General features: G+C 36.7%; 1 protein-coding gene across 1 annotated transcript in view; it reads left to right on the top strand.

Annotated features, from left to right (window-relative positions):
• Positions 1–13,574, top strand: part of Ttc26 (tetratricopeptide repeat domain 26) — a 337,099-nt gene that overhangs the window by 34,272 nt on the left and 289,253 nt on the right. Inside the window, exon 4 of the mRNA XM_090415574.1 lies at positions 2,857–2,968. Within this exon, the coding sequence (XP_090271700.1) occupies positions 2,857–2,968 (112 nt within the window). The remainder of the gene's footprint in view (positions 1–2,856; positions 2,969–13,574) is intronic.

Raw genomic sequence — 13,574 nt, 5'->3', positions numbered from 1 at the left:
AACTGATGGCTTATACGGGAACTGAGGTGAATGAAATGGAGGTGAATAGTATTACAGAACCTTAATCTGAATACATCTGTGGGATTGGATGGTAAACCAGCTCAAGTCTTACATCCTTGACCGTATTGTTTAATCTAAGTCTCAGCTCTGAGTTAGTCTCAAGTGAGTGAAAAGAGGGAAAATTACTGACCAAGACTGCTGTAGCAAATTACTGAGCAATTAACATATCAGGAGTTGTCAAAGTATTGGAGAAGTTGGTCAAGAGCAAAATACAGGAATGGATAGATGGAAATGGGATACTGTATATGGGGGGGGGCAGCATGTTTTTGTGAAGGGTAGATCATGCCTCAGTAACTTGCCTAACTTTGCTGATGATGCAAAGATAGGCAGGGCAATCAGGGATGCTACTGATAACCAGCACTTACAGAATGATTTGAATAGGCTGAAAATTTGGACAAATGAAAATGGCTATCAGTTTAATGTTAGTAAGTGTAAATTTATGCACTTTGGTGTGATGAAGTGTTCAACAGCATATTATATTAGCTGAATTATGCTACAAGAAACTGAGGAGGCTAGGGATCTTGGCATAATGATGGATAGGAATTTGAAGTTCAGAGATTACATAAACAAAAAAAATTGTAAATACAACTCGGAGACGGATAATATCAATGTTGAAGCAAACTAATACCTAAGGATAAGGAAGTCATTTTGTTTTTTTATAAGTCTTGATAAGGAGGCCACACCTGGACTACTGTGTGCAGATTTGGTCTCCTGGGTTCCAAGGGGATAAAGAAGAGCTGTAGAAACTGTACAAAGATAAATACTCTTACAACTTTTTACGGTGCATAAACTTTTAATTTATCAGTAAATCATTTACAGCTTTTAGCACATACAGTCTACATATATAATGTGCATATAGCAGCACTCAATGTTTGAAATGTCCACCTTTCATGCATGTCCAAAGTCTGTGAGGTCACATGTTGGTGGCACGCACAGCATCCAATGGAAACACTGCTTCTTCTCACTCCAAATCCACCTTCAGGCTGGTGATGTTGGGGTGTTGTTTCTTGCAGGCTGCTGTCTCAAGCTCTGACCACAATTTGAAGTTGAATAGATTCAGATTGGAACTTCCAGATGGCTAATCACATGGTGATACATGGTTGGGCATATTTGCCTCCACCAACTGTTGTGTGGTCCTTACCTTGTGTGCAGGGAATGACTCCTGTTAGAAAGTCCACTGCCTACTGTAAAAAAAGGTGTTGTTCAGGGCTGTACCACTGATTACAGCATGGTGTCTTGGTACACTTTGGAGGTTTTGATCCCTTTCTCACAGAAATGCAACTTCGATACCCCAATATGTCATCACTCACAAAACCATCACTGCCACAGGATGATGATGATCTCTCTGAATTCTGGGTGCTATATTATGACATGTGCTGTGCGACCATCTGGAGCATATATTCAATCATTTTGGCAGTTAAATGACCCTTCAGTGGTGAAAATCTTCTCATCTGTGAATTGGATATCTCTGTGTTGTTTGCATACCACTTGAGAAGTGCCTTTTATCATCCCCTGCTGCATAAGTTGTGATGTCATTAAGTGTCCAGTAAATGACGATATGCTCTAGGTCATCAGTTAGTGCACGTGATCCCTGGGTCATCAGTTAGTACATGTGACATTGTTTCTGTGAAACATTCATCTCTTGCAACATCACTTTCTGTGTTCTCACAGGATTATGACAGAGGTGTGCCTTCACAACCTCATAAGCTGTTGTGTTCTAATGCAGTATGGTTGACCTTTTCTTTGGCAGCCAGATATATCTTCTGTATCATTATAACAGTTAACAGTCTGATATATAACATTGTACTGATGATGAGTATTTTTAGCATGTTGAAAATAACAGGTGGCTGCATTCCAATCTTGTGAAGTGCTCTTACAGCTACATGGTTCTCATAATCTTCCCACTGCATATTGACCTATCCAGCTAGATAACTCTATCTTTTCTGCTAAACACATGAATGTTGGCTGTGCACAGCACCACTAATGAAACCAGGCTCGCACAATTCTGTGGGCAGTGCACGGGTGGAAGTTGCGGTATGGCAAGACTGTATTTTTTACAACTAAAATTTGTCCAGTCAACTCAATTTTGTTGTGATAATTGTCAAAAAGTTCAGAATGATAGCAATAATTTCACTCCTATTGGCTGGAATTTAATGAAATTTTTGTTTAGAATCTTATTAAAATTAATAATATCAGTTTGTGTTCAGCAGGACTGTTTCTAATGCAAAAATTGGAAATATATCATATCTGAAGATAGTTTCACATTTGACCTTGATTGGAAAGATTGGGATTTGTATCCTATCTAGAACACACTTACAGAATGATTTGAATGAAAACAAGAAGCTTTTTGAAGCATTTTTTTCTGAAGATGTGTTATCTGGCCAGGTTTTTTATTTTTCAAAAAAGACAAACTGGCCAGAGAACACATGTAGTTAACAGACAGCATATAGTGATCTTTTAACTTTAGCTGTTGATCAGTTGTTATTCCAACTTGCTGACCATCTCTCTCTCTCTCTCTCTCATTTAAGGATACCCCAAGCTTCTGTCAAGAATCTTATGTTATTCATATAAATGTTGTTAACTGGAATATAACTTAGTATAGAGTAGATTGCACTACTTGCTATTTCAGTTACACTGGATATTTATTCTGCTATAATATTCTGGTATGTGAAGTATGCAGTTCACCTCATAATTAGACAATGTAAATAAGTCATGTTATCTTGTCCAACTTCATATTCTGTAGGTTTAATTAAATATCAAGTGGTATGATTTTTTTTTAATGCTGAATCTTTACAGGAATATGAAAAACTTTTAAAAAAAAATAATAAACCAGAGGCTTGGACATATTTGGGATGCTGTTACTTTTACCTTGGAATGTATAAGGAAGCTGAAAATGCAGCTAATAAAGGTAGAGATGGATATTTTGAATATATATAATGAATGTATTCTAAGATGTTTATTTATCAAATTCTTTTAACACTGTATTGGGTATCTATGATATTGTCATTTTAATTATAATTATATAGCTAACAGATGGTATTGTTTTCTGGTACTATTGTAAAATCGTATATAGAAGGAATTTTATACAAAAATACCTTATATACCGATTTTACTGGTAGACGAAATTCTATTCAATATACTTGTGATTAATTCGCAAAATCTGTTATGTTTAGTAATATAGAAATAAATTTTTGTGAATTGTTAAATAGTATAACCGCCAATTTTTTTGTAAAAAGAACAAAGAGAGTTAAATGTGAAATAATTTGTGTCAAAAGAAAGTTTCAGACAAAGATATTTCTAGATGGATTATCTTATTAACTTATGTCCTAGGGCAGTTACAATCATGAGGTCAAATATGTACAGGGGTTTCCCGCCTTAATGCAACGACGGAAAAAGGTGGCAAGTGCAGACCCACGAAATACCTAAGGGATTAAAACGTAGCAGAACCCAAGGTCAAAGGAGCCAGATAAAAGGATGCTGAGACACGACGAGTTATGCCGAGGCAGTCACGAGAAGGTTACGGTGAGGCAGGTTAAACAGTTACGATGTAAGTTATGAAGGTTACGGCAATGGAGATCAGAAGTTACAAAGTTGCAACGGAGTTTTGCTAATTGTTTTCAGGCAGATGGCCACGCAGAAGGAGAGGCAGATTCGATGTATGTGGCAGAATAAGTTTGTCTTCATTCTGTTTTGGATCCAGGTTCGGGAAAGCTGCTCCGATTCAAGGTCGGAGTCCTGCATTCCAGCCAATAGATGCCAGAAGTGCGAGACAACTAATTTGAGTTGTGTTTGAAGGTTATTACCGGATTTTCATGCTTCCAAGTCCCTGACATCCGTAATAGTAAGAAGAGATCTCACAAATCCCGGAAAAAGTTCCCTTGTGCGTAGCCAAGATCGGAAAGTATCAGAGGAAAGAGAATTCAAGAATCTATGAGAGTGGACTAGACTACTAATTCAAGAGACAGAATTATGATGGTGATTTGTCTGAAGTTTTCTTTCTAATAATAATTGAGGACTATAGGCATTAAGCTAATCTTTGAATTATCTTGCTCAGTTGTATGAGAGAAAACTTAGTATACTTTAAGGTGAAATAATATGTGCTTAATATTGTTGGTATTAGCTAAGTCTGCTTTTGTTCAGAATGGAAGAATTGCTCTGTGTGTGATTAAGTGCTAACTAAAAAAATATCATAGCTACATTGTTTTATAAGAATTGGTTACTTAAGAAGGTTAATTGTATTTGCATTTATGAGTTGCTATTGAAGTATAGAACCTGAACTTGCTTGTAATTTTAGTATTAACCCTTGTACTTTCTTTGATTATGAATAAATTGCTTTCTTGTTTAAATAATTTGCCCGATTCTTGCTTACCAATGCACTGCTCATACAATTCGAATCTGTGTGTCCTAGAGTTGAATAGCCACGACTGTAGCATAGAAGTTTTGTGTTGCTAGATTTAGTATTAAGTAAGAGAGAAAAGTTTCCATGTTTTACTGAGTATTTTTCTTTGGAAGGATATTCATCTCCTATCCACAAATTTTGGTGGCGTAGCCTAGAAATTAAATAAATTTCCAAAATTCAATTTAGAAAAACGCAAGTAGTTTAGACAGTTTGGCTCCAGCCAGAGGTAATTTCTTAGATCTGAAGGTTTTGCACACATGAACAATAATATTTGCGGCCTTGAGACAAAGGGGGGAATAAGTTGAGTGAGAGAATTGAAGGTTAAGAGATTAAATCAAGCAAACGATTACGAGCTTGGAGTTATGACTGTTAAGACAGAAATCAAATTAAAGTTAAGTTTTGAATAAGATAATATAATATCATAGTTTTTACAAAGGTGCAGCAGATGATAAGATTTAATAAGAGTTAAATAATCGCCATAAATTAACAATGGTGCAGCCGACAGGATTTAATTCACGTAAATAATTGATCAGATGTGTGAATTAAAGTGAGCAAGTTTTGGTATAGAATCAGGCAGTTATAAAATTGAAACATTTTTTTGAAATTTTGAAAAATTAAATGAAAAGAATTAAATCACAAGTATGAGTCAACCTAAACATCTGTGGATGACGTTGAGTTTTTTAGAACCATTAATCCTCAACTCGTCATTCTACAATTTTCTGGGAAGAAAATGATGTCTGAGCTTCGTCGAAGAACTGAGGAAAGTTGGAAGATGGACAGACTTCCAATTACTTATCTTACTAAGGGGCAAACTGGTCGGAAAGGCCTAAAGCTTCCTGTATTCATCCCCAATTTTGAAAGGATACCTTGGAATACTCGAAGTTTAAAGAAACCTTGATTTCCCAGTTCTCCAGAGCAATAAATTTAGGTCCTAATATCTGGAAATTGCAGAGATGTGTTCAAAAAGAAAAGGAGAATGCGACTGAGTACTATAATAGGTTACTGACAAGCGCAAACAGTCTGAGCATCTCTAATGAGGATAAACCTCACCTCGACTGGGCAGTATTTCACCAGTTTAGGCTAGGAGTAAAGCAAGAATTAAAAGAGACTGCCTATAAGAAGAAAATCACAAATATTGAGGAATGTTTCCTCGCTGTGAAAGAGAAGGAAGAGATGCTTGGAGACGTTCGTCCCATATTTACTAACAGCAGTATTAACATGATTAAAGAGACAAATAATTCCACCTGTGAAATTAAGACTGAAAGGGAATCAAGCACGTGTAAGGGGGTAACTACTAAAGGTCGAAAATATAGTGAGGGAGAAACAGAAAGGTAATAAATCAAACATCACAAAGGAAGTAGGGCTAACTAATGTGGAGGAAGTACGTTCTTTAATAAAACAAGAAGTTGAACGGCTACAACAGCCTGTGATAGACCGTCTTGATACTGTACTGAAGCAGTACAGTATCAAGAAGTTCCTTTAGTAACAAGGAAGTTGTTACTAAACAGTAACCAATAGAAATAATAGGTATAAGTCAAATTTTGGGCACCCTCCTCATAACTAAGCAAAGAAACCATGGAGAGGAGAGGAGAGAACAGGAATCAAGAACTCTCATGGAGGTCTGAAATGATAATTAAGGGTAAGGTACAAGGATCGCATTGTGACGTATTATTAGATACTGGTTCCCAGGCCTCTGTCATAACAGGAAATCATTTTCAAGAAATAATATCCTGTGTATGGGGAGGTATTTCTAATCTAAGGAAACTGATCAAATTATCAGGGATATCGACATCCAAAGTTTATGTGACCAAGAAAGTTAGAGTGAAATTATACTTACCTGAATTTAATTTGTGTTTGGCAGGAGTTGTTGGTCCTTCCTAGGACATCTCGCCCACATGTACAGATAATTTTAGGAACTAACTTTCTAGAGAAGTACAAGTTCTCGTGCGACTTTTCTAGAAATAAGATGTTCCTAATGGGAAATAAACAGTTTGGTAGAGGGAACCAAAGATTTGGAAATAGTTTTTACAAAGGTGCAGCAGACGACAAGATTTAATAAGAGTTAAATAATCGCCATAAATTAACACTATCAAGAGGTATAGTAGATATTATTATTTACAATAATAATAATAATTATTATTATTATTATTGTGTTCTATTTGATATCATTTACACCCCTTCAAGTTACCTGGGAGGGAAAACCTTACCATCTCATATAGTGCTGCCTTTATATCCAGGAAAGAGGATCACTTGCCCTGGGCTCCACATATCACAAACACATACAAAAAATAAATTTATGAAATGTTCAGAATCAGTCCTATGGAAGAATAAATTTTATGGAATAAATATATATAATCATTTATGAATTATGTATGTCATTATTTTATTACTCAACTAAACGTTGTGGTCCATCAAGAATACCCAGACATGCAATAATAATTAAATTCAGTTATCTTTGGTATTTTGCCGACTTTCAATCAATAAAAAACCATAGCTTTATGCATATTTTTATTTTTATTGTTATGAAGGTACATTTTTCAAGGTAGGAGGACAGAACATATTTTATTTAATTTGTTTGTTTGCTAGCTTGATTTATAACTTTTAAATATTCAAACATACAGTATGTCGGCCTGCACTGTAATCTTGTCCAGGGCCCTTTTATACAGAGATTGTATGGCTTTTTTCACCTCTCAGAAGTTCAGATTTTTCATTCCACAAGACTAAAGATTATTGGAATCAGTGAAACATGGTTGATGGAAGATGGTACACTAACAGGAATAGAAACAAAATGGTACACTATATTTTGGCAGGATAGGAAGGGCGAACACAGTGGAGTAATAGTGCTCATGATAAGTGATGAGTTGTGTCCTCTCAGAGTGGAGGAACTGGAGGGAAATGGCACTAAATGGTTTTGAGAATATATGGTATGAGGTGGGCAGGACAAGATATTTAATGGGATGTTGCTATAGGCCAAGAAATACAGACTTTGAAGAACAGGAACAGTTTAGACAGTTGAGTTTGGCAAGTGCAAAATGAGTGATTGCTATGGAAGATTTTAGCTACAGCAGTATAAATTGGAAGAGAAAACAACATGTAATAATAAGGGAATGGAATTTCTGTAATTCTTGAGGGAAAATGCCTCAGGTAGCATACAGTAGAAGAAACAAGAAGCTCAAGAGTTTTGGATTTGGTCCTGTATCAGAGGACCTGATTGTAACTAAACTGCTATCCTTGCCCCAGGTTGGAGAGAGACCATGTAATCTTGACTTGGGAGATGAGTGGACATGCAGATGTGTCGAGACGAAAGGAGTTTATGTGGAATTATATGGCATGTAGTTATAATAATCTTAAAAATCAACTCAAGGCAGTTTCATGAATGGAGGAATTAGAAGGGCTAGATATCATCATTGCATGGAAACTCATGAAGAAATATTTATTAGTAGCAGTGGAAAGTTGTATACCTCAAGTGAAAAGAGAAGACAATTTTTATAAAATGGATGAAAAACAATATCAAATGGGAACTGCAGGTGAAAAAAAGGTTATAGAAGAGATCTAAGGAGAGGGGGTGGAGAGAATATATGTATGAAGAACATAAGACTTAAGCCTGGAGAATGTAACTGGTATGGTAGGGAAGGTAAAACTTGAATATGAGAAGATATTGGCCCTGAGACCTAAGGAAAATCAAAAGGAATTCTTTTGTTATGTGCTTAGTAGGAGAAATAATTGGGGAAGAATGGCATTGTCGGATGAAGATGAGAGTAGAGTGACTGATGCTGAAAACATAGTGGAGTTGCTTAATGATAACTTTATTGGGGTTTTCATCCTGGAAAAAAGAGTTTTATTACTTGCTTGTGTTTGGAAATGCAAGGGATTGGAATGGTTAAATGGTTTGGAAATGCAAGAGGATAGTGTGTTACAAATACTAAGTTCTCTGGATGGAACTAGATGGAATTGCACTACTTGTTTAAAGAGAATATGCTAAGAAACTGATAGTGCCAATGACTTGGCTTTTCACTGAGTTTTTGGCTGTTGGAAAGTTTTGCAAGGAGTGGAAGGAGGGTAAGATTTTTTAATTGCATAAGAGCGCTGCTGGTAGACTGGAATTGTCAAACTATAGGCCAGTTTACATTTCTTCTGTATGAGTAGTTGTTAAGATTTCGGAGAAATTTGTGAGAGATTATAAGAGCATTAGGCAGATGAGGGTAATGTTATCTGTGAGGGACAGCATGGATTTGACAAGGTATATTCTTGTTTTAGTAATCTAATTGCATCTTATAATAAAGTAACAAGAGCAGTTGATTGTGAAGGTAATCTAGAGGATTGCTGCAATACAGAGAAGGACACTGATCCACAGAGATAGAAAAGTTGTCATTCTATTGTATAAAGTCCTGATGAGACCACACCTGGACTGTTGTACTCAAATTTGGTTCTCGAAATTTGAAAGGGATAAATTAACTGTGGAAAGAGTGCAGAGGTAGATAACAAAGATGAAATCAGGATGGTACAATGTTAGTTATGAAGATAGGCTGAGAGAATGTGGACTGCAAAGTTTGGTTGATAGAAGAAGAAGGAGAGGTGATATGATTGAAACTTTTAAACTGTTGAGAGGTAGTTTTCAGGGTTGACACTGGAAAGTTCTTTCACTTGGTGGAGCAGGGGGAAGGAGTGAGGACAAGGGACCATCCCTGGAAGTTGCGAAAGGAAGTCATGAGCAAGAGGTTAAGGAGTGGCTTCCTTTCATGGAAGGTAGTTGAACCATGGAATGCAATGACTGATAGAGTGGTGAGAGCACGAACGGTGAATGAGTTTAAGCAATGGTGTGATAGATTTTGTTTTCTAGGGTGGAATTCCCACGATGAGTCTTGTGATTCCATGGAGGTCCTGAATCATAATCATAATAATAATAATAATATTTTTTTATTATTAATTGTTGATAGTGATATCTTCATTCTGGTTCAGCATTAAATTAAAGATGTCAGGAAATTATATTATCATTTAATTTATAACCAAGTGAAAAACTTTTAACTGGTTTAGTGTACAAGAAAATACAGGGAATTTGAAAGTGAAAGTAATTACCATTTAGTTTTTGAGTAGGGTAAAAACATTTATTATACTGATAGAAAAATATACACGAAAGTTAAAAAAAAAGAAAGAAAAAATAATCAAATTTGAACAACTTTCAGAGATGATCTGTGGCCTCAAAGTATAAAAAATATTATTGAAAAAAAATGAAAGTTTTTGAAAGGTGGCTTTATATTCTCTTAGTTATGCTGCATGAAAATAGAAAAAATGTGAGAAACCTAAGCTGTGTGTAAAAAGAGCAAAACAAAAGATATTGGAGTTTTCCAATAAAACATAGAATATAAAAACATATCACAGAAGTGATAAAATGTTCTGAAGGCTGTCGGAAAAATGTAGAAATGGAAGAAAGAGTACTATAAAAGGAATTAGAGATGATAAAGGTGATTAATTGCAGATATTCTGAATGGCTGAAGTAATTGCATTGAAAAATTGTTCAATGAGATAATCAGTGACAGAACAGTGGTAGAATATACTAGTGCCAGAACAAGAGAGAGGAGTTTTTGGCATTGGTTAGTGCAACCTCACTGAAAGTTATAGGCATTAGTGAGACTTGTCTAACAGCAGATGATGTAGTTACAGGGATAGAATGTGATGTGTGCAGTATTTTCAGGGAAGATAGAGAAGATCGAATGTGGAGGATTAATTGCAGCCAAAAAATATAGGAGATAGGCGTGAGGATGGCTTTAATCTTACACTAGACTGCTTCATTTGAAGCAGTCTAGTGTAAGATTAAAGCCAGTAAGACAAATTATATAGTTAGTTGTTGCTATAGGCCAGAGAGTTCCACAGAAGATGAGTTCAGGTCGAGTTATTATTATGGGGGACTTCAACTATGGAGATAAAGACTGGAAGGAAGAAAGATCACATGACAGGAAGGAAATAGAATTTATACACCTACTAAGAGATAATTACTTAAGGCAGCATGTGATGGAGGGACCAGCAGTGGGAGAATATTGGACTTGGTCATAGGATCAGAAAAGCTATCCATAACCAAGGTGATCACATTGCCTCCGATTGGTGAAAGTGGACTGCTGTCTTGACTTGGGAGATTGTAAAACATGAGGAATATTCTGTCAAGAAGAGGTATATGTGAAACCACAAGACAGGGGATTATGACAAGCTTAAATCTGTGCCATGGCATAAAACACTGCAGTGTAAGGATGTTAGTAGTGCATGGGATATAGTTAAAGGTTATCTAGAGAAAGCAATATTAAATTGTATACTTAAGGTAAGGAGGGTTAATTAGATAGGAGGTAGATGGTTGAGTAATATCATTAAGCACGAGCTGCAAAAAAAGAAAATGCTGTGGAGGGTATATAAAGAGAAATATGACAAGCAAACTCACAAACAGTGTGAGGCTCAGGCAAAAAAGATGAGAAATGGCTCGGAATGCAAAATCAGATTATGAGAAGTATCTAGCCAGGCAGGTCAAAGGAAATCCCAAAGAGTTCTTTCATTATGTGGCAAATAAGATGAAGAATGACTGTGGAAGATTAACCTTAATGAGTAATGATGGTCACGAGGAGATGGAAGCAGATAAATTAGTTGAGTTACTGAGTGACCACTTTGCAAGCATATCTCTTCCTAGTGAGGCTGCTGCTTTAATGTATGTGACAGACACTGATGTGGGAAGTGAGGTGGATGAATTGGAGGTCCTTATGATATTGTAGAATCTCAATGTAAATACAGCTGTGGGATTAAATGGGATGTCAGCTAGGGTTTTGCGAGAATGTGCAAGAGAACTGGCAGTGCCTATGACTAAGCTGTTTAGTTTAAGTGTCAGCTCTGGTAGAGTTCTACTGGAGCGGAAAGAGGGCAAAATTATTCCTTTGCATAAGGGAGGTTCTAAGATTACAGTAGCAAATTATAGACCAATCAGTATTTCAGGCATGGTGGTAAAAGTAATAGAAAAATTGGTAAAAAAAGAGAATTCAAGAATGGGTAGATAAAAATATGATACTATATGAGGGTCAGCATGGCTTTGTGAAGGGATGGTCATGCCTTAGTAATTTAATAACTTTTTATAATAGAGTAATAGCTGAGTTGGATAAAGGAAATGTCTACACAATGATTTTGCTAGATTTTGTAAAGGCATTTGACAGAATATCACATGGGACACTTACGCAAATTAGAACAAATGGGGATGGACATGACACTGGTTAAGTGGATAAGAGGATGGCTGCTGGACAGATATCAAAAAAGTGATATAATGGGGAGGCAAAAGCGAGGCGAAAGCAGGTGACTAGTGGTGTGTACTGGGACCATTGCTGTTTATTTTGTACATAAATGGCATAACTTGAAATATCTTGAAAGGGAATATTCAGTTGTTTGCTGATGATGCAAAATTAGTTGGGTAATAGATAATCAAGGTGATGTGGAGAGCTTACAGGATGATTCAAATAGGCTGTCGATACAGGTAAAAGATAATGAGTGTCAGTTCAATGCGGAGAAATGTAAAGTTATGCATTTTGGTATAAAGAGATTAAAAGCTGTGTATCATATTGATACTGTACTTCAGGAAATACAAGAAGCTAGAGTGGTAGACAGTTAAAGGTTAGAGGACATATTGCTAAGATTGCTAAGGTAGCTCATAAGATCACTTGGCTATTGAAGAACACATTAATAAGTAGAGATAAGGAAGTTGTTATTCCTCTTTATAAGGCCTTGATATGACCACATCTAGATTACTGTGCTCAAGTCTGGTTCCCTGGGTTTCTTGGGGATGAGGAAGCAGTGGAGAAGATTCAGAGGCAAGTGACCAAGATGGAGTGGCCTGTGGAATGTTCCCTATGAGGATAGATTGGGGTGTGGGGGATTGCAGAAGTAGGTTGCTGGGAGAAAAAGAGGGAATATGATAGAATCATTTAAGTTGCATAAAGGGTTTTTATAGGATTGATGCAGGGAAAATGTCTCAACACTTGGCTATAGGGACCAGAACAAGAGTTCATCCCTAGAAGTTGAATAAAGGTATAGTATAGTTAGTAGATGTGTGAGGACTAGATTTTTGGCCTAGAGAGTTGTGAAGGAGTGGAATGGTTGCCAGAGCCAGTTGTGAGTGTTTTTTCTGTTAATGAGTTTGAGAGGTATGAAGATTGTATGGATAGATTGGGTCTCCTGCAATGAGTCTTCGGACTCCATGGAGATGCATGTATGCTGTTTAGCCACCTATACAATATGCCCACTAAACTTCAACTTTCTATCTAACCCTTCCCCCTGCAAAGTCCTTGGGCTCAACAGTTTCCTGCAGTTCAGTTCCATTGATATAGTACACAGCTTGTGATTTCTTCTTCCCAAAGTACATTCATTACCTTATGCTTGGCCGGCCACATTAAACTGGTAGCCATTTATCTTTGCCCAATATTGTTTTACCAACTTTTTCAATACCTTAACTATCACTCCTGAGATACTGATTAACCTATAATTTGCTACTTCTGTCATGGGTCCTCCCAGCAGGATTATTTTCTCCTCTTTCTATTCCATTGGCATCTTCCCAGAACTGGATTAAATTAAACAGCTTGGTCAGAGGAGGTGCTAATTTCCTTGTGCATTTTGTCATACTGAGGCTGACATGCCATCTAATTCTATAGTCATGCATTAAGGCTCTGCAATACCCTAAGGAGGAGGGTCGGTCAGATGAGTATCGATGCTCTGACCGTAAAGAAAAAACACGATTGTTATCTGATGGCTATACAATCAACAGCTACAACATGCCGACTCGGGCGTCGCCCGGATAAACAAGGCCCGCGATACCAATCGAGCAATCAGGGTTGGATTGAAAAGTGGGATACCGAAAAGAAACAGAAACTGAAACTAACAGAACTGTTATCAGTAGGAACGTGGAATGTGCGGACACTCTGGATGTCAGGAAAATTAGAACTACTTCGTGAGGAAATGAAGAGATATTGGTGGGATATACTAGGATTGGCAAAGATGAGATGGACATCATCTGGAGAGATCAATGGATGCGAAGTAATATGATCAGGACATGACACCATGCACGAAGCAGGAGTTGGCTTTCTTCTTAGCAAAAGAG

This window comes from Typopeltis vanoorti, chromosome 3 (genome assembly GCF_054136105.1).
Source record: "Typopeltis vanoorti isolate ZY-2024b chromosome 3, IOZ_Tvanoo_1.0, whole genome shotgun sequence".
Taxonomy (NCBI): domain Eukaryota; kingdom Metazoa; phylum Arthropoda; class Arachnida; order Uropygi; family Thelyphonidae; genus Typopeltis; species Typopeltis vanoorti.
The sequence above is the reverse complement of the archived record's forward strand: the minus strand, read 5'-3'. Positions and strand labels throughout refer to the sequence as shown.